This window comes from Hevea brasiliensis, chromosome 17 (assembly GCF_030052815.1).
Source record: "Hevea brasiliensis isolate MT/VB/25A 57/8 chromosome 17, ASM3005281v1, whole genome shotgun sequence".
In the NCBI taxonomy this organism is placed as follows: domain Eukaryota; kingdom Viridiplantae; phylum Streptophyta; class Magnoliopsida; order Malpighiales; family Euphorbiaceae; genus Hevea; species Hevea brasiliensis.
In genome coordinates, this window is record NC_079509.1 from 55,613,486 (window position 1) to 55,633,285 (window position 19,800).

A 19,800-nucleotide genomic window follows, 5' to 3' on the forward strand; every position below is an offset into this window, starting at 1 on the left:
TGAGAGAGAAGTAAACACATCACAATACACAGCAGGGAAGGAAACAATAATTTATTTTAGATACTGACCAATGCTGGTAGACATTCCTATGCATGCTTTTGATAAATATTTGAAGTACAATTCTTGCTTACATCCGAAGCAGCAAGTGTTTTCTAAAATGAATTCACCGTGCATCTTTCTGCAGGTTCCAGGAGTTCAGGATTGCTGCCAGTAAACTCTCTTTGCTGATTCATATAGAGGGAAATAATAAGGAAAATACGGGGCAAAAATATAAAAAGAACCACAATGAAAATGCTCATGGATGCTTCATTTGCAAAAGTAAGACAGACAGACTAGCTTGCATCAGGCCCAGGAAGTATTGATATATATGCACATACTTGGTCTGTTTTAGGTTCAGCCTAAAGTCCACAAGAATATAACAGATGAGCCAAAACCTACCTGAAGATCAATTTTGATCACTTGACAAAGAATTTTGGATGGAATATCAGATTAGGGCATCTGCTGTTCTAACTCCTGATGCACCCAAGCTCCAAGCTACATGTAGAAGAGATATTGTAAATTGTAAGATCAAAGACATCATACAATGGCAGGCAAAAGATATCTCTAATGAAACTCATTGTAGATCAAAGACACCAGAGAATGACATACAATCATTTTGTTCTGCTGTATATGATTCAAATTTCCTGAAGCAATGAGATGCAGAGTGTAAAAAAAGAAAAACTATCAATAGTATCTTCCTGCCTACCATATCCAGAAACACAAAATAAAACATCAAGAAAATCAATGTTAGTAAAATCAACTCACAGGAAGTTCACTAAATCACTAACAGATGATGAATTGATAAGTCAACGAATCAGTGGCCATGCTCCTTAGTGTTGCTGGTGCTCGAAGTGGCAGTGCTCCTCCGGAAGAGCAACAAGGTTGGAAAAGATCATGCCGCCATCATGGTAGAGAGGATCAACGGAGCTGGTCTTCATGTAATTGGCGTGGTAACTGTCCAAAGCTTTCTGCACCTATTTCTTCACGTAATCGATTGATAGCATCGGCTTTACCTAGTTGGGCACTTACTTCACTTTCAACTCCTTTATCTCGCTGTAGAACTTACTCAGCGCCATTTCCTTTGGAATTTTTGGATAAATTTGGGAGTTTTTGAAATTGATGAAATAGATTTGCAAGTTGGGGATCTGAATAGAGAGAGACGACCTCGGAAGATTGGCACTGAATAGTTATGCGCTTGTAATTGCCTCTAGTTAGAAGCGAATTTATGAAACGCCAAAAAGGATGTTCAATCAAACACCAGCTCTCCAAGGCCAAACGACCCTGTGAATTTAAAAGTAAATCCCACAAGGAAAAGGTTTACACATACTATACATGCTGTCTACCAAAGGATTATACCGTACTATTCTCACTTATCATTTACTGTAACCTGTATTGGCTCACTATGGATTGGCTTCGCAGAAAGTGCTTGGGAAGGATTCTATAGCTCTGTCTTCTTGGCCATACCAATCAATATTATTTCACCACTGCTTGCTGTGAAATAATAGATTCTCTCTCTGCAGAAAAAATCGAAGACTTTGTTTAGTCATTTTAGCTTCAAAGGAGTTATTCATTGTTATAGAGATTGTCTAATGTGAAGAAAAAATATATAAATGTGATGTGAGACAATAAATTCGAATGATTCACAAAGGTTTATCATCCATACAAAATAATAAATAAAAGTTGCGGTGAGAGTCACACCCGGGCCATGGGAAGTGGCCAAGGCGCACAACTTGGTTGTGCGTGTTCTTTCAAGTGGTCCTGTCTTTTGTGTTTGATTTTGCTCCTCAACTCAGCTGGTCTTAGCTCTTTATAAGCATAACTTTTCATCTGGTTGGAGACTTTGGCAGCACAAAACTCTGATGGAGATCAAGATTCAACAAAGCTAGTCGTTTTTGAAAGGAGATTGAAGACTCACGCTAGATTTATTTCTTGATTAGAGTTTTTTCCTTTTGAATTTGTCTTATTTTAGGATTTATTTTTATTGTGATTGCAATGATTCTAGGTCTATGATAAACAATTGTTATTAATTTTGATTTTATGAGGAGCTACATTCTCAACTAGGGCATATAGGTTGAATTTAATTTTAATTTCAGAAATTTTGTATTAATTTTCTTTATTTATATAATTATTTATTATTTGTATTTATACTTTTGGATATCAACCATTGTGGCATTTAATTGATTTCAACTAGCAACGAAAAGGAAGGAAAATTGTGTATTTGTAAATAATAGTAATAGATATAACAGAAATAATAATTGGAGTGAGAGCAAAAGATTTGATATGTGAAATTTTGGAAATAATCATAGTGGTTAATGAATTAACTACAATTTATTTTATTATTGGGAAATAGATTATGGGCTTGGGAGAAATCTCTGGTTTGAGTATGAGGGATGTAAGTGTACCATTTGATTCGGGGTCTTATAGCTCGCTATCTCGTGATTTCCAGGCTATTATGGGTATTCAGGGAGTGATTAGTCTGATTGGCTAATAGTTGGGATACATCTCTTGATGACCAAAAAAAAGAAAAAAAAACACAGATAGATTATGGGTTTGTGTTAATAATAAAATTTGAATGGCTAAACAAAATAAATAGAATTGATAATTATACCATATTACTTTTCATGATTTCGTGCATTTATGAAATTACAGTATCATTATTGAAGTATTTATATGGGCAATTTAGATTATTAGGTTGTGGATAGAGAGATAACAGGGGAGAGAGAATTTAATTCAAAAATATTATTTTTAATTAATTAAAATCTTTTCTTGATAAGTGTTAAATTACTAGAGATAAAATATAAAATTTTAATTTAATAAGGGTCACATCATAAAAAATAACTTAAAACCAACTATTATAGGTCATCCAAAATTTTTATTACTTAAATTGAAGATAAGTGTTTTGAATAAAAATAAAAATAAAAATATATCATTTTATTATTATATATATATAAGTTAAAATCAAACTCTCCTCACCTCACTCAAATAAATAATAATCCATTGCATGCTTTTTTTTTTTTTTTTTTTTTTTTTTCATATAAGTATAAACACAATATAAACAAAATAAAAGTACAGTTTTTTACTAATTAGTATTGTATATATCATTTTATTTTAAGAAAGATAAATTAAATAAAAATAAAAAAATAACATATTTAATTTAAGAAAATAAAACTAAATATACAATTGCATATAAACACAAGGGCCTTTGATGTTTTTGTCATTTTCCTTAAAGAAATTAAAAATAAATCCTACAAGGAAAAGGATAATATATGTTGTACTATTTATTCAAGGATTTTACATACTGTACTGTTCTCACTCATCCAAGGATTCTAAACTTTTTTTTTTATTATTTAATGTTACCGTGGACATATCTTTTTTATTTTAATTTAATAAAATAATAAACTTTAAAGATATAATTGTATACCCACAAGGGCTTTTAATGTATTTATCTTCCTTTCCTTAAAGAAATTAAAAATAAATCCTACAAGGAAAAGGATTATATATACTAAATCCTACAAGGAAATGGATTATATATATTATCTATATACACCACATACCCAAGGATTCTACGGTACTATTCTCGCTCATCATCCACTATAACCTGTATTCGCTCACCATGGACTGGGTTCGCGGAAAGTGCTTGGGTAAGGGATCCTACGGCTCTGTCTTCTTGGCCATACCGACCAACATTATTTCCCCACCACTTGCTGTGAAGTCTGCGCTGATAATAGATTCTTTCTCTCTGCAGAAAGAATTGAAGATTTTGCTTAGTCTTTTTGGCTCTGAAGGAGTTATTCAATGCTATAGAGACTGTTCGAGTCATGAGAATTGTATGACAATTTATAACTTACTACTGGAATATACTCCTAGTGGTAGTCTTGCAGACTTGATAAACAAATATGGAAGAAAAATACTTAAATGTGATGTAAGGCGATACACTCAGATGATTCTTAAAAGGTTATCATCCATACATAATAATTGATATATTCATTGTGATCTTAAGCCGGCCAATATCCTTGTTTTCCTTTCTGATCAACAAGAATTAAGTCAACTCAAGATTACAGATTTTGGCTTAGCAAAAGAGCCTGATGAAGACGATTCAAGGAAATTCTTTTACCAGTACACTTTCCGTAAAACTCCCTTGTACATGTCTCCTGAATCTGTAAAGCTTATTGAGATATCACCAGCTTTAAATATTTGATCTCTGGGTTGCATTATTATTGAGATGGTCACAGGAAAGCCACCATGGCATGAATTGGATGTAGAAGACATTGAATAATTGATGAATTATTATTGCATCGTTGAAAAATTGACACCAAAAATCAGTAGAATCAAATTGAATAATTTATTTTCAAAATTAATTATTATTAAATCTTAAATTAAAGTTTAAAATATAAAATATAAAGAAAATTGAGTAAGAAATGAGTCCAAAATAAATCAAAGAAAAACAAGATCAAGATGAAACCACAATTGATAAATAAAATTGAATCAAACTAAACCAAATCAGATTGATTTGGTCTAGTCTGCTAAAAATTTTAATTTTTTCAATTTGATTCGATTTTTCAATTTTCTCCCTAATTCTGTTTGGTTTGGCCTGCTAAAAATTTTGGTTTATTTGGATATTTGATTTTCCAAACTGAACCAACCGATGCTCACCCCTATTCAGTCATGAGTAATAATGACCTCTTCAAGCAAACCTTGCTGCTGTACGTTGTAGCTGGCGCATCCATCTGAGAATAACTTGAGAAACATGATGTGCTGAAGCTAACTTAGAGGAGATAGGATCAGCTGAACACCACAGGCAGATGCTGGGGACATTTTACACACTGCAAATTTTACCGCCATTGGATATGTGCTTTTGATTCTGTGTGGCTTGATGCCAGCAGCTTCCTGGGAGTAGATATACTCGCCTCATCTTCTCGATAGCTTCTCATATTACATGAAAAAGCTTTCCATATTCAATTTGTCTACCGCAACTGACGAGGAGATATTTTCATAAATAATTGATTAAGAGAAACTACAAGAGACAATTCAGGGATTCTGTTGGAAATGATTCAGATGTCCAATTCAATTCCTGGTCTTCATTGTGATTCAGAAGAAATCTTGCGAATTATTGATGGGCATATGCACACACCACCTGTTCACATACCTTTGTTATAAATATCATGCATTGCAACCACGTATGATTACAAAAGATAGACATATAGAAAAATAAAACTAAGAGAACAATGCATTTTATGTAACAGATGATCTTATTAGCGAGGAAGTAAAGCTTTGATTTCCCATCCATTTACTTGAGACTGGTTGGGCATTGAAGAGCTCATATTGGTAAGCAAAGATGAGGGCCTCCCTCATCTCAGTATTGAGATAACTTAGGGTAAAGTCATGCATTTGATTATTAGTTTAATGCAATCCAAAATGTTTCTATCAAGTGTAAGTGCTGAAAAAACTTGATCTCTCTGTAGAGACGATTAACAAAGTGAGCTAATTTCTAATTCTATAAATGTAAGTGTTGGCACTCCAATTTATCAGTCAAGTGAATTAAATTGGGAATTTGATATGGAAGTTTCACTTGAATTTTCTAGATACACCTGCACTCTTTGCCAAAGGGAATTATCCTAGGTGCTAATAATTAAAATTCTGCCATTAAAGTAAGCATCGTTCAGTTCAAATCGGAAAACCAAATCGAATTTGGTTTTTTTTTTTTTTCCAGTTTGGTTTGGTTTGCAAGTAATAATGTTAATTCAATTAGGTTTGGTTTAGGGGGGAAAAACGAATTAATGAAACTGACTAGAATTATGTGTGTGTGTGTGTGTGTGTGTGTGTATTAATATTAAAAACCAATGATCCAAATCAAATTATTTCTATTCGGTTTGATTTAACTACTGAAATGGATTCAGTTGAATTTAGTTCAGTTTTATTAAATTTCGAACTGAATAGGACCTGCTGAATGCTCAACCCTACAATGAGGAGCTAAATGAAGTCCTATCATCTTCTTTATTGGTAAGGTCCTAAGTGGATGGTTGAGCCTTCCAAAATTTGGTTTGAGAAGTAGGTTCCTATTTTTATAGATATTTCTCAAGGGAAAACAATTAATCTAGAATTAGGACTTGGATTTGAGCAATAGAACAATTGCCATGTGATGCATGCATTTTATATCATCATTTAGGTGTAATTTTTGCACATAATTTACCCTTGTTCATAGCTATTATTATAGATATTAACATATATTTAGTCAATTTTATAATTTTTACACTTCTTAGTTTAATTTTTGGAATTTATTTGTTTTGTAGGTTAAATTTGGAGAAATTTGGTGTATTTTGATCAGAGTAGCCATTTGGAGGAAATTAGAGTTGAATTGCAAAAATTTTTGAAGTTGAGCTAAAAAATGGCCGAGAGCTTCACAACCTGCAGCACAACCGATTTAGCTTATGTCGCAGGTTGTGTCGATCGTCAGATATGCAGTTTTTCTCAGGCCGCAGGTTACACAACCTACGACACAACCCGCGACACAACCGATTCAGCTTATGTCGTTTTTAATGGAAATGGCTGACGTGGCATTTTCGTTACTCTGATTTTATACCTCACTTTCTTTGGAATCTTCCACCTTTTTACCCATTCTAGGGCAGATATCTGACCCATATAAAACCTCCTTTATCTATTTCTTTCCATAAGGAGGAAGGGAGGCATTTTTGGCAAGAAAGAAGGAGAGAAAGAGAGGAGCACGTGAAGGCATTTTGCAGCAGCAGCATGGGCCATTTTCTGCACTCTCCAGCAGCAGATTTATCAGCATTCTTCTGGGTTTTTCTACTCCTTAGCTTAGATTCTCATTATTTCTTCATTTATACACTTGGGTTTGTCTTGAAACTATGATTTGTGAGTAGTTATTTGAGATTCTAGAGATGGGTTTATAAATATTGCTTTGTATTGTGGTTTTGAACTGATTTAGTCATTTAAATGAGGTTTGTTACATTTTGATTTATTGCTTGTGAGCTTGTTGCCTTGCTTGATAAATGGGCCCTCATTAAGTTAAGCTTTAATCCTTAATAGATGGACTGAAAAGTGAATATTTGGGATAGATAATCTTGTAATAAACTTAGTTTTCTTGGTGTTAGAGATAAGCTAAGAGGATTAAGGGGACTTTCCAAAATCAATTAGAGCTTTAATTGGGTTTTTGTTAGGTTTGAAATACCGTGAAAACAGGGTTTGATTTAATGAATACCAACTTTGAAATGCTTGAAAAAGGTTTCAAAGATTTAAGAATTGATTTCCCTCAAAATTGCAATTCTCATATGTTTGGCTAAATTAGGGATAAACCACATGCAAACAATATTGAAAATCCAATCTCTAGAATCACTTTAATTTTTATTGAATTTAGATTTAATTCCTCTCAATTTCATAAATAGAAATTTCAAATTAAATTTTGGTAATCTAGTTTAATTAATTTAGTTAATTGTTTGATTTAGTTTAAATTCCTCAAATACCAATTTTAATTTTTAAATTTCATTTTATATCTTTAAATTTTGCCATTCTAATTAGCTTATCCTTTTATTTCCAATTTAAGCACAATTCCCTGTGGGATCGATATCATTTTTAAAACTATACTACTGTGACCCGTGCACTTGCGGACACAATATCAAGTTTTTGGCGTCGTTGCCGGGGAATTGTTTGTTTTTAAGTTGGATTTTAATTGTTTTAAGCTAATTAGAATTTTTATTTTCTTTTATTTTCACTACTATTCCTTGTGTTTTTCAGGTACTTTTCTTGTTTATGAGACGATCGAAAAGCACAAGTGATACTGAATTGTTGTTCAACCCTGAAATTGAAAAATTCTGTCGAGCCAACAAAAAGGAATACAAGAGAAGAAAGGAAGCAGAAAAAGAAGAACAACAAAGATTTGAGCAAGAGGAGACAATTGAAAATATGGAGAATCAAAATAGAGCTATTAGTGGAGATAATAGAGGAAATGAGCAAAATAGGCAAAATGAAGTGGTTAATCAAAATGATCCTTAGAGAAGATCCATGTTAGACTATGCTTTTCCTAGATGTGCAGATGTGAGAGATAACAGACCTATTATTGGAGCTAATCAATTTGAGTTAAAGACTGGTCTCATTCAAATGGTTCAGAATTCACAATTTGGAGGTAGTCCACTTGAAAATCCTCATTCTCATTTGAAGAAATTTTTGATGATATGTGGCACACAAAGGCAACCTGGAGTTTCAGATGAAGTGATTCGGCTCACCTTATTTCCATTTTCTCTTCGGGATTCAGCATTGGAGTGGTATGACTCACTTCCACAAGCTACTATAGCTACTTGGGAGCAGCTATCTCAAGCTTTTCTATCTCAATTTTTCCCACCTGGGAAGACCACTCATTTGAGAAATTTGATGGTAGCTTTTAAGCCAAGAGATGATGAAACTTTGTATGAATCTTGGATGAGATTTAAGGAGCTTGAAAGGCAATGTCCTCATCATGAAATACCTAAATGGATGATTGTTCAGAATTTCTACACCAGAGTTACTCCAGCCATAAGAAACACAATTGATTCACAAGCAGGAGGAGATTTCATGAGAATGACAAGTGAAGAATGCTATGATCTATTATAGAAGATTGCTCATAATACCCATTTATGGGGAAATCCTAGAGCACTTGAGCCAAAGAATGCTGGAATTTATGAACTTGACTCAGTTAGTTACATGAATGCAAGATTTGATCAGTTGACTCAGCTTCTTAGTGATTTTTGCACAAAGGCAACAACCTCAACTCCTACAACTATGCAACAAGTTGCCTACACAGATGGAACTCAAAGTTGTGGAGTTGATTACTCTTCTTATGGTGATGATTATTTGCAAGAACAAGCTGCTTATGCAGGAGGTTATCAACAAAAACCTATGGGAAATTCTTACTCTAATGTGAACAACTCAACATGGAGACCACTAGCAACTTTTGCTCAACAAGGTCAAAGCTCAAACTATGCTCATAACCAGCAGTATATGCAGCAGAATAAGCCTCAATTTCAGCCCACAAGGCAGCCACAACCTGGATATCAAGCAAGAGCACAACAATCCCTTCCACCTCATGAATCGAAGCCAACCTTGGAAAGCATGATGGAGAAATTTTTTGCTGAACAAAGCAAGATGAATAGCAAATTGGAGGAAGAAATGCAACACATGAGATAAACCATGGATCAATTACAAGTCCATAACCGTATGTTGGAGACTCAATTGGCTCAACAAGCAAGCTCATCGGGAAGCAAATCCTATGGGAAACTACCTAGCCAACCACAAAACCCTCATGAACAATGTAAGGTTGTGACCTTAAGAAGTGGTAAGAAAGTTGGTCAAGAGAGTGAAAGCAAGAGAGAAGAAAAAGAGAGCATAAAAGAAGAAAATTCAGTTGAGAGCAAGAAAAATGAAAAAGAAGAAGAAAGCAAAAGTGAGCAAGATGAGGGAGAGAAACCATACATCCCACCTGAGCCTTACAAGCCCACCCTTCCCTACCCTCAAAGATTCATCAAGCATAAGCTAGACAAACAATTTGGCAAATTCCTTGAAGTGCTAAAAAAGTTGTATATCAATGTGCCATTCACTGAGGCACTATCCCAAATGCCAAGTTATGCCAAGTTTTTGAAGGAGATTCTTACTAACAAGAGAAGGCTAGAAGATTATGACACCATTAACTTGGGAGAGCAATGCAGTGCTATAATTCAGAAGAAGTTACCTTCCAAACTCAAAGATCCGGGTGTGTTTTCCATTCCTTGTCATATAGGTGATAATTGTGTGGCAAATGCCTTATATAATCTTGGAGCTAGTGTAAGCCTAATGCTACTTTCAATTTATGAGAAGTTGAATATGGGAGAGTTGAAGCCCACAAACATGTATCTTTCATTGGTTGACCGTTCAATTAAATATCCAGAAGGCATTCTAGAAAATGTGCCTATCAAGGTTGGGAAATTCTACATTCCGGTGGACTTTGTCATTTTAGATATGGAAGAAGACACAAAAGTTCCTATCTTATTGGGAAGACCCTTTTTGGCAACAGTTGGTGCATTAATTGATGTAAAGGGTGAGAAATTGACACTTAGAGTGGGAGATGATCAAATGATATTCAACATCAATCCAGCCATGAAAAGGAAACATGAAGAAGTTGAGTCTTGTTTGCGGGTAGACATTATTGATGAGATTGTTCAAGAGCATTTCAGAAAAAGCTATTATTGATGAGATTGTTCAAGAGCATTTCAAAAAAAGCTATCCACAAGACCCACTTGAAAATTGCTTAGTCCATGGTGGGAGCATTGATGATGACAATCACAACATAGCTGCTTTTGCACAACACTTGGAGAGCTCTCCACCACATCTTGAAGTCACAATTTTTCAACTTGAAGGAGTGCAAACTTTGGAGATTAAACCACCGTCATTAAAGGTAGAGGATGCCCCAAAGGTAGATCTTAAACTCTTCCTTCCAACCTCAGGTATGCTTTTCTTGGACCCAATGGAACATATCCTGTTATAATTAATGCATCTTTGACTGATATTGAGAATGAAAAATTGTTGAGAGTTTTGAGAGAATATAGAAGAGTTTTGGGTTATGCAATTGATGATATAAAGGGAATTAGTCCAACAGTCTATATGCATAGGATTTTCCTAGAGCTAAATAATAAACCTTCCATTGAACACGAAAGAAGATTGAATCCTACAATGAAGAATGTTGTGAAAAAGGAAATCCTGAAATTACAAGCTGCTGGACACAAAAGATTTTTACAACTTGATGAGTTAGAAGAACTGAGAGTTGATGCTTATGAAAATGCTAGGATCTATAAAGAAAGAACTAAAAAATGGCATGATAAGCATATCAAGAAAAAGGACTTTAAAGAAGGAGATTTAGTTCTCTTATTCAATTCAAGGTTGAAATTTTTTCCAGGAAAATTAAAATCAAGGTGGTCAGGTCCATTTAAAGTTGTGAAAGTTTTACCTCATGGTGCTGTGGAAATTTTTGGTAAAAAATCTGATAATTTTAAGGTAAATGGGCAAAGGTTGAGGCACTATTCAGTTGGTGAGCCAATTGAGAAGATAGCAACCTGCTATCTCTCTCATTCTCCATAAAATCTTGAGTGAGTAAGGTCAAGCTAAAGACCTAAACTTAGCATTTTTGGACATAACCCATAATTTTTCATTGATTCTTTATTTCTTTCATATATATTTGTTTTAAGTTTTTTTTCTATACTCCTTATTCAGAGTTTGACATTGTTCTTATTTTTTTGTGCAGATGGGATACAATTCATTGCAAGCAAATGAGCATTAAAAATTTTGCTTTAGTTCTAGCTTTAAATTTTAGCTTTAAATTCTAGTCTTAAATTTGTTCACTTATAATTTTCATCTTTCTATTGTTGAGTATTTGCTGGTGGATATTGCTGGACTCATTGCCCTTTTTGTTAATTTTAAGAGAAAGTTTTTCCAAATTTTGACATCTTGGTTTAAAAGGAAAATTATTTGAATGTGAATGTGTGAATTGATGCTTTGAAAAAAATTATTTTTTATGAGAATTTAATGTTACACATTTCTGAGGATTTAACCCAAAATCGTTCAGAGTGGAAAAAGCGAATCCATATAGCCGACCCCAAATTTTTAGGATAAAGGCTTAGTTGAGTTGAGTTGAGTTGTATGAGAATTTAATGAACATAACAAGTTGAACAATTAGAATTCATGTTATGAAGGTCTAATCATTTGAAATCTAAATTGTTTTAATTTTTCAGGTACTATGAAATTTTGTCAAATTTGGGCAACAGATTTCACAACCTGCGGCATAACCGATTTTGGTTGTGTCGTCGCTTGTGTTCACTGGGCGCATTTTGGGCAGATTATTTCATAACCTGCGGCATAACCGATTTTGGTTGTGTCGTCGCTTATGTTCACTGGGCAAAATTTGGGCAGCAGATTTCACAACTTCCAGCACAACCTCCATCCTTGTGTTCTAACTTGTGTTGTTTAATTGGTTTTGCAGGTTGACAACCCACTTCACCAGAATGGGCCCGCAACCAACCAAAGCCCAAAAAGCCCACTAAGCCATTAAAAAAAAAAAATTTCATGTCTTTATTTTAGTTCCTTAATTAATTAGTTTTTTTTTTAATAGCTTGTTTTGTTAATATTTTGCTTGTGTTGCTTTTCTTTCACTTGAAACATTTGCTTATTCAGTATATTTTTTTTATTTTTAGTTGCTCATACGTATATTTTTTCTTTTGAATCTTTAGTGCTTTGCTCACTTGCTTTAATATGTTACTTCAGATTTACACTTGATGGTTATATTTTTGAGCTTAACTTCCCTATTTCAACTTTTTGAGTTTAATTGTTTTAATAGATTCCATTCCACTGTTTCTTTTGCAATGAGTGCAGCAGCTGTCAACATTTTATTTAATTAAATTGACTACACCTTCAATGAGGTAACAATTATTATCTCAGCTTGTGTCACTTTCAACACAAGTTGTGCTATCACTTATGAAACAGGGTAATAATTCTTTATGCACATATAGCCAAATTATCCCATTCCTTGCAATCTTTTAACATTGAGGACAATGTTCATTCTGAGTATGGGGGAGAGGGTAAATTTTTTGCAAAAATTATTTTTCCTTTTCACTTGCATATAGTGACATACTCATTCATTACTTCATACTTGTACATATTCACTTATATACACTGCATATAGCTTCATATACTTAGTTATGCATACTTAGTTACATATAGGTTGACTATACATTTATACACTCATGCATTTCATTTATTCATTTAAAATTTTTGAATATTTAAACCAGTCTTTGAATTCCATAAGCCACTTATTCAAGCAATCCAACTTGCCTTTAGATGGTTAGTGGAATGAAAGTTCCAGCTGAGTACAAAGTCTTAAGCATTATTCTTTCTCTTACTTAATAGCTGAAAATTAATATATTTATCTAGGTATGCAGATTCTGATTAGTTATTTTGAGTTTTGAGTGTCTGAATAAGCCTTTAAGGAAGAAAATGGTCATTGTCGTTTCACCATTCCTAGAACAAGCATCTTAGATCTTTCAAAGCGAAATTTTTAACTTGCATTTGATAAGAATATGATTTAGGTATTCCTTCATATTTTAAACCTCACATTTAGCCTTAACCTACCTTAATTTCATTTCAACTCTTGCAAACCCCCTTGAACCTTAATTCCCTAATTTCTTTGGAACCCAAATCATTTACCTAGCCATTAAACCTAAACACTACCACCTATTTATGAGAATAATATTTTAGCAATTAAGTGCATAAAAAAAAAGGTTGGATGATTGAAACATCTTGAAAAGTGCTAGAGTAATTGTGAAAAGTTGATTAAAAAAAAAAAAGGGTCACCAAAATATCCCAAAGGTAATTTTGGGTGTGACATGAAATAGGGACACATACAAAATCAAAGAAAAAAAAATAAATAATAAATAAATAAAATAAAATAAAGTATAAAAAATAGTCCCTTTATATAATCATTGTGATAGCACTTGAGATTCATCGTGAATTTCTTTCCTCTTGATAAAAAAAAAAAGAAAAAGAATATTAGATGCACTTTGAGTTTCATGATTAATATTATTCTCATATTTTGTTTCCCTTATTCCCTTTCTTTGTTAACCATAATTTTACCCTATTAGACCCCATTACAACCCTTAAAAAGACCTAATGATTCTTTGAAAAATACTTGTTACATTAGTGGAGTTAGATCTTTTATGCTTGCATATGGGTTTGGCAATATAATCTTCCATACATTACTCACCATCTATTTGAGACACATTGGCTATCTATTTCATTTAGGTTTGCTTTGGCACAATTGACTCTTGTAGCTGGTTAGTATTTGTTGCTTGGGTTGATTGGTTAATTCTTAGCTATTCTGTAATTGTTGAGAGTGATTGCTTCATTCTTTGTGCTTCGCTGGTGGGAACTTGGAATGTTGGTGGCTAGAGGTAAGTTGGTGGTTTGTATTAGTGATTTTTGTGTTTTCAAAGACTGATTCTATTCCCTTCCAAATGAGTTTTAATGAAAATTTTGCTTGGGGACAAGCAAGAGTTTGAGTATGGGGGAATTTGATGCATGCATTTTATATCATCATTTAGGTGTAATTTTTGCACATAATTTACCCTTGTTCATAGCTATTATTATAGATATTAACATATATTTAGTCAATTTTATAATTTTTACACTTCTTAGTTTAATTTTTGGAATTTATTTGTTTTGTAGGTTAAATTTGGAGAAATTTGGTGTATTTTGATCAGAGTAGCCATTTGGAGGAAATTAGAGTTGAATTGCAAAAATTTTTGAAGTTGAGCTAAAAAATGGCCGAGAGCTTCACAACCTGCAGCACAACCGATTTAGCTTATGTCACAGGTTGTGTCGATCGTCAGATATGCAGTTTTTCTCAGGCCGCAGGTTACACAACCCGCGACACAACCGATTCAGCTTATGTCGTTTTTACTGGAAATGGCTGACGTGGCATTTTCGTTACTCTGATTTTATATCTCACTTTCTCTGAAATCTTCTACCTTTTTACCCATTCTAGGGCAGATATCTGACCCATATAAAACCTCCTTTATCTATTTCTTTACATAAGGAGGAAGGGAGGCATTTTTGGCAAGAAAGAAGGAGAGAAAGAGAGGAGCACGTGAAGGCATTTTGCAGCAGCAGCAGGGGCCATTTTCTGCACTCTCTAGCAGCAGATTTATCAGCATTCTTCTGGGTTTTTCTACTCCTTAGCTTAGATTCTCATTATTTCTTCATTTATACACTTGGGTTTGTCTTGAAACTATGATTTGTGAGTAGTTATTTGAGATTCTAGAGATGGGTTTGTAAATATTGCTTTGTATTGTGGTTTTGAACTGATTTAGTCATTTAAATGAGGTTTGTTATATTTTGATTTATTGCTTGTGAGCTTGTTGCCTTGCTTGATAAATGGGCCCTCATTAAGTTAAGCTTTAATCCTTAATAGATGGACTGACAAGTGAATATTTGGGATAGATAATCTTGCAATAAACTTAGTTTTCTTGGTATTAGAGATAAGATAAGCTAAGAGGATTAAGGGGACTTTCCAAAATCAATTAGAGCTTTAATTGGGTTTTTGTTAAGTTTGAAATACCGTGAAAACAGGGTTTGATTTAATGAATACCAACTTTGAAATGCTTGAAAAAGGTTTTAAAGATTTAAGAATTGATTTCCCTCAAAATTGCAATTCTCATATGTTTGGCAAAATTAGGGATAAACCACATGCAAACAATATTGAAAATACAATCTCTAGAATCACTTTAATTTTTATTGAATTTAGATTCAATTCCTCTCAATTTCATAAATAGAAATTTCAAATTAAATTTTGGTAATTTAGTTTAATTAATTTAGTTAATTGTTTGATTTAGTTTAAATTCCTCAAATACCAATTTTAATTTTTAAATTTCATTTTATATCTTTAAATTTTGCCATTCTAATTAGCTTATCCTTTTATTTCCAATTTAAGCACAATTCCCTGTGGGATCGATATTATTTTTAAAACTATACTACTGTAACCCGTGCACTTGCGGACACAATATCACCATGGGCAACATATCCATTTTAGTCCATTATTCCATTATTTTTATTTTCTACTGAGAGGCATTCAATGTGGCAAAATGATAGATTTTAGAGTGGTTTTTTTTCCTGATGCTAATCTCCCCTTATTTTTTCAATGTTTTTGACATAAGTTGGTTAATCTTAATAGCTTAATCTTTTCTAGGGCATCTGTTACGAGCCCCAATGTGGAACAGGGAAATTCAGTTAAGGTGGATACCCACTTTAGACAGATCTACAGGCGCTATTCACATGGGAAAAAGAAGCTGGATTAGATGTGGCTGTTTGAGTTTTACATTTTAAACTTCTCTTGCTGCAAATAAACTAAAGTCATTTAAAAACTGGAGAATCTTTATTGGTTTTTCTGCTATATTTTTGTATTTAAAAGCTAGTTGAAATCAACTAAAGGGCAGCTAAGTTCATTCCAGAATTGAATCTCCTAAATACTCAGAGACCGGACAGTTCTCTCTAACAAGCACCGCTAGTTCTTCCACAATAGGTTGCAAACACAAAGGCAAAAACAATAATAAACCTCAACCCAGCAGCCCTTGGACATTATCCAAACTCAAGTTCATAACAGCTTCATGATTCCTTCCCATTGTCTGCCTCAGCTCAGCATAATTTCTAGCAACATTTTTCTTCCCATTGTCAATCTCAGCTAAGCATAACAATTTAATATCCATAGAGGTTAACAGAGCATCTTTCACTAGCATCAAACGGTTATTTACTAGTATTTTTATTTTTATTTGTCAACGTCGCTGCAACATCCTAGTATTTTTCTAAGATCAACTTGTTTTGAAGTGCAATTGTACCAAGTGATCATGATACCACTTTTAAGACAAGTACTTTAGTCTGTGCATTCTACAGAATTACTATTTTTGAATCATGCCTTCAGGGTAGATAAAAATAAATTAATAAATAAAATCCATACTTCTTCCAAAACCAAAATTGAACCAAGGGCAAAACAGATGCAAAAATAACCTCCATATTCTAAAACATCAAGATTAAACATATAAGCAAAGTTGGACATACTTACTTGTAATAAAATCTTTATGGGCTAATGATGCTACAAAGCACGTGTAATACAATCCTTAAGAGGTAGTGATGCTACAAAGCAGCACCATCACTGGTAGAGGACACCACATTTCTTCTTATAAGGCGAGTTGCTTTCTTCAAATAAGAGGAATTCCACTCCCCACCATCCTGAGCACAGAAATCCATGGGATAATCACCAGCAAAAGAATCACCTACACCCTTTACATCCTTTGCAGCTTCATTGCCACATCCAGAACACAATCCATTGCTGTGCCCACATCCAAGACCATTGCAACACCCTGAGTTTGCCACTACACTCTTATCCTTCTCCCACCAACCTGGTAAATCCCCAACAGCAATCTCTGCTTCAAAAGGTGTCAAAAGAGGCTTCTCAAATGCCTCTCCCCAATCAATAGAGAGCCGAGGACATGCAATCTGAATCCAAGCATCCACAGATTGCTCAAATAAGGCAATCCTGGTAGGACTAATCTCTGACATCAAAACAAAGGTATAAGAAAAATGTTTTTCTCTCATCTTCTTCTCCAACCTATCTAAAATCCTCGGATTGCCTTGCCTTCCCAATGTGCCCAACACAATCCCCCAACTCTTGGCTTCCCTTGCCCTCTCTATTGCCCTCTTCCTCGTCTCCTTCATTCCTTGATGATCATATTCCTCAAGAAACAGCTTCCCCAGATATGGGTCATACCTAAACGCACTAATCTCAGGATTAGCTATCATAAACGCCTCCAAATGGAACCTCCCGTCCGCCACAAATACCACAACCATGTCACTGAAACTACCAATTACAGATTTCGATGATATTCTGGGTGCCGTGCAACCCAAAACTTCACCGGCAGATAAGGGTTTCGATTGAGGGATCAAAACCGAAAGGCCCAGCTTTTCCAACTCAGGCTTTGCTTCTCGAATCGCAGATGCGAACTGAATAGTACCCGCGAGAACAATGCTTTTTTTATCATTCAAATTGAGTTTGATGGTGCTAATCAGGCGCTCAACATCGATTTTAATGTCAACAAAAACGTAAAGGCAAGGAACTTTCGTAGCATCGATGGGGACCAAGCAGCTATGGCCATAGTGAATTAGAAGATCAGCACCTAACGCCAAGGCGGAGAGGTCGTCCACACAACAGGCGCCATAAGTGACGTCGCCGAGGACGAAACAGTGGGTAACGCCGGCGAAGGCGGTGAATATATCCGAAAGAATAAGCGAATACATAAGCAGGCCCTCAGGGAGCTGGAGAGCGAGACGCTTGGCTCTGGTGGAGCGGATGCGCCAGACACACTTGTGGACTTCCAAGTTGTAGTTGGAGGGCAAGAGGGAGATGGCGGCATTGAGAGATGAGTCGTTTAGGGTAGTTTCTGGGATTTGGTTTTTGACGAAACGTTTCGGCACTGGTTTCGGTTTGATTTGCATAATTTCGTCTAAGGTCGCCATGGATTGCAAGTATAGAGATCTGTGTTGGTGTTGTGTAATGCCTGTGATTGTGGAAGGTGGAAACAGCTACATTAACGTGATGCGTCGATCCATCGTCGTTTTGGATTGGTTGGAGACTACCCCAAAGGTATTAATCGAATTTAGATTATGACTTCTAGCCCATAATTGGTTAGGGCTTTGGGCATTCATTTTTGGGTTTAGAATCCAAATTACATTAATTTAATCTCAAATCGGGAAATTATTATGTGATCTTTATTTTAATAAAATTAACTTCTTAATCTTAATTTTTATTTCTTTTATTTTTAATTTTTTTAATTCTTTTAAATGTTAATTTAAATTTTATTTATTTCTATAATTTAAAAAATATAATTATGTAGTCCCTTTATTTTTTAAGTTTTAAATTATTTAGTCTTCATAATAATAATTTTTTAGTCTTTTGAACACATTAACTAACAAAAACTTTATTTAAACTAGATGGAGAGGTTAAAAAGTAAAAATAAAAAAATAAAGATTAATTAATGTATTTTTTAAAATAAATGAATGGGTAGTTAATTTTATTAAATTATATATACATTACAAGCATATTTAGGTTTGAATTATTTAATTTTGAGTTATTGTAAATTGTTGAGTTATTTTTGTTTTTATTTTTCTATAAACTTAAGTCAGTCATAAAAAATATGAATCAATTAAAATTAAATATTAAATTATTATGTAAAACATTCGGTGTTTTAAATTAAAATATTATTATTTTAAAAAATTAATTTTATTTATTTAATTTTTTAGTTAAAATTTGAGTTTATTTAAATAAATCATTCATAATCGAGTCATTACAAAATAAATATAAATAAATAAATATAATTTTATTATAAAATATTAGTTACTAAAAATGATTTTTGAAAATTATATTGTGTTTACACCTATACTAATTTAATAAATTAAATTGTATTAAAAAATTAATAAATTATAAAATATAGGTTAAAATTTAAATACATTATTGTCACATATCCTTAAATCTTTTTCTGATATGTGTTAAATTAATAAAGATAAAATATATAATTTTAATTTAATGAGAGTCACATCATCAAAAATAATTTAAAAACCAACTATTATAAGTTATACAAGATTTTTATTACTTAAATTGAAGATAAGTATTTTGAATTACAAATTAAAATTTAAGTACTTTATTATTATATATCTTTAAATTTTTTTCTGATATGTATTAAATTAATGACGATAAAATATAAAATTTTAATTTAATGAGAGTCACATCTTAAAAAATAATTTAAAAACTAACTATTATAAGTTATATAGGATTTTTGTTGCTTAAATTGAAGATAAGTGTTTTGAATTACAAATTAAAATTTAAATACTTCATTATTATTATATACCCTTAAGTTAATCAACCAAGCACACCTCAAGGACTCAAATTCTAATCCATTACTGTATGCTTTAATTTTCCTTTCGGAATAGTTTTTTTTATAAGCATAACTTTTCATCTGGTTGGAGACTTTGGCAGCACAAAACTCTCAAGAAACATAATTTTAGCCGATGGAGATCAAGATTCAACAAAGCTAGTCGTTTTTGAAAGGAGATTGAAGACTCACGCTGGATTTATTTCTTGATTAGAGTTTTTTTCTTTTGAATTTGTCTTATTTTAGGATTTATTTTTATTGTCATTGCAATGAT

At 33.2% G+C, this 19,800-nt stretch overlaps 1 protein-coding gene and 1 non-coding gene across 2 annotated transcripts; both read right to left on the bottom strand.

The window, feature by feature from the left end:
• Window positions 1-4,489: 4,489 nt before the first annotated feature.
• Window positions 4,490-18,200, bottom strand: LOC110646083 (uncharacterized). Its single transcript, XM_058139538.1, has 2 exons — window positions 16,664-18,200; window positions 4,490-5,173 (listed from the first exon to the last, which is right to left on the bottom strand). Exon 1 carries the CDS (start codon window positions 18,112-18,114, stop codon window positions 16,735-16,737), a length of 1,380 nt encoding a protein of 459 aa, XP_057995521.1. The 5' UTR covers window positions 18,115-18,200; the 3' UTR covers window positions 4,490-5,173; window positions 16,664-16,734.
• LOC131175674 (small nucleolar RNA R71) lies at window positions 8,410-8,516 on the bottom strand. The gene has a single exon (XR_009145866.1). It is a non-coding gene; the product is annotated as a small nucleolar RNA R71 (small nucleolar RNA).
• Window positions 18,201-19,800: the final 1,600 nt, after the last annotated feature.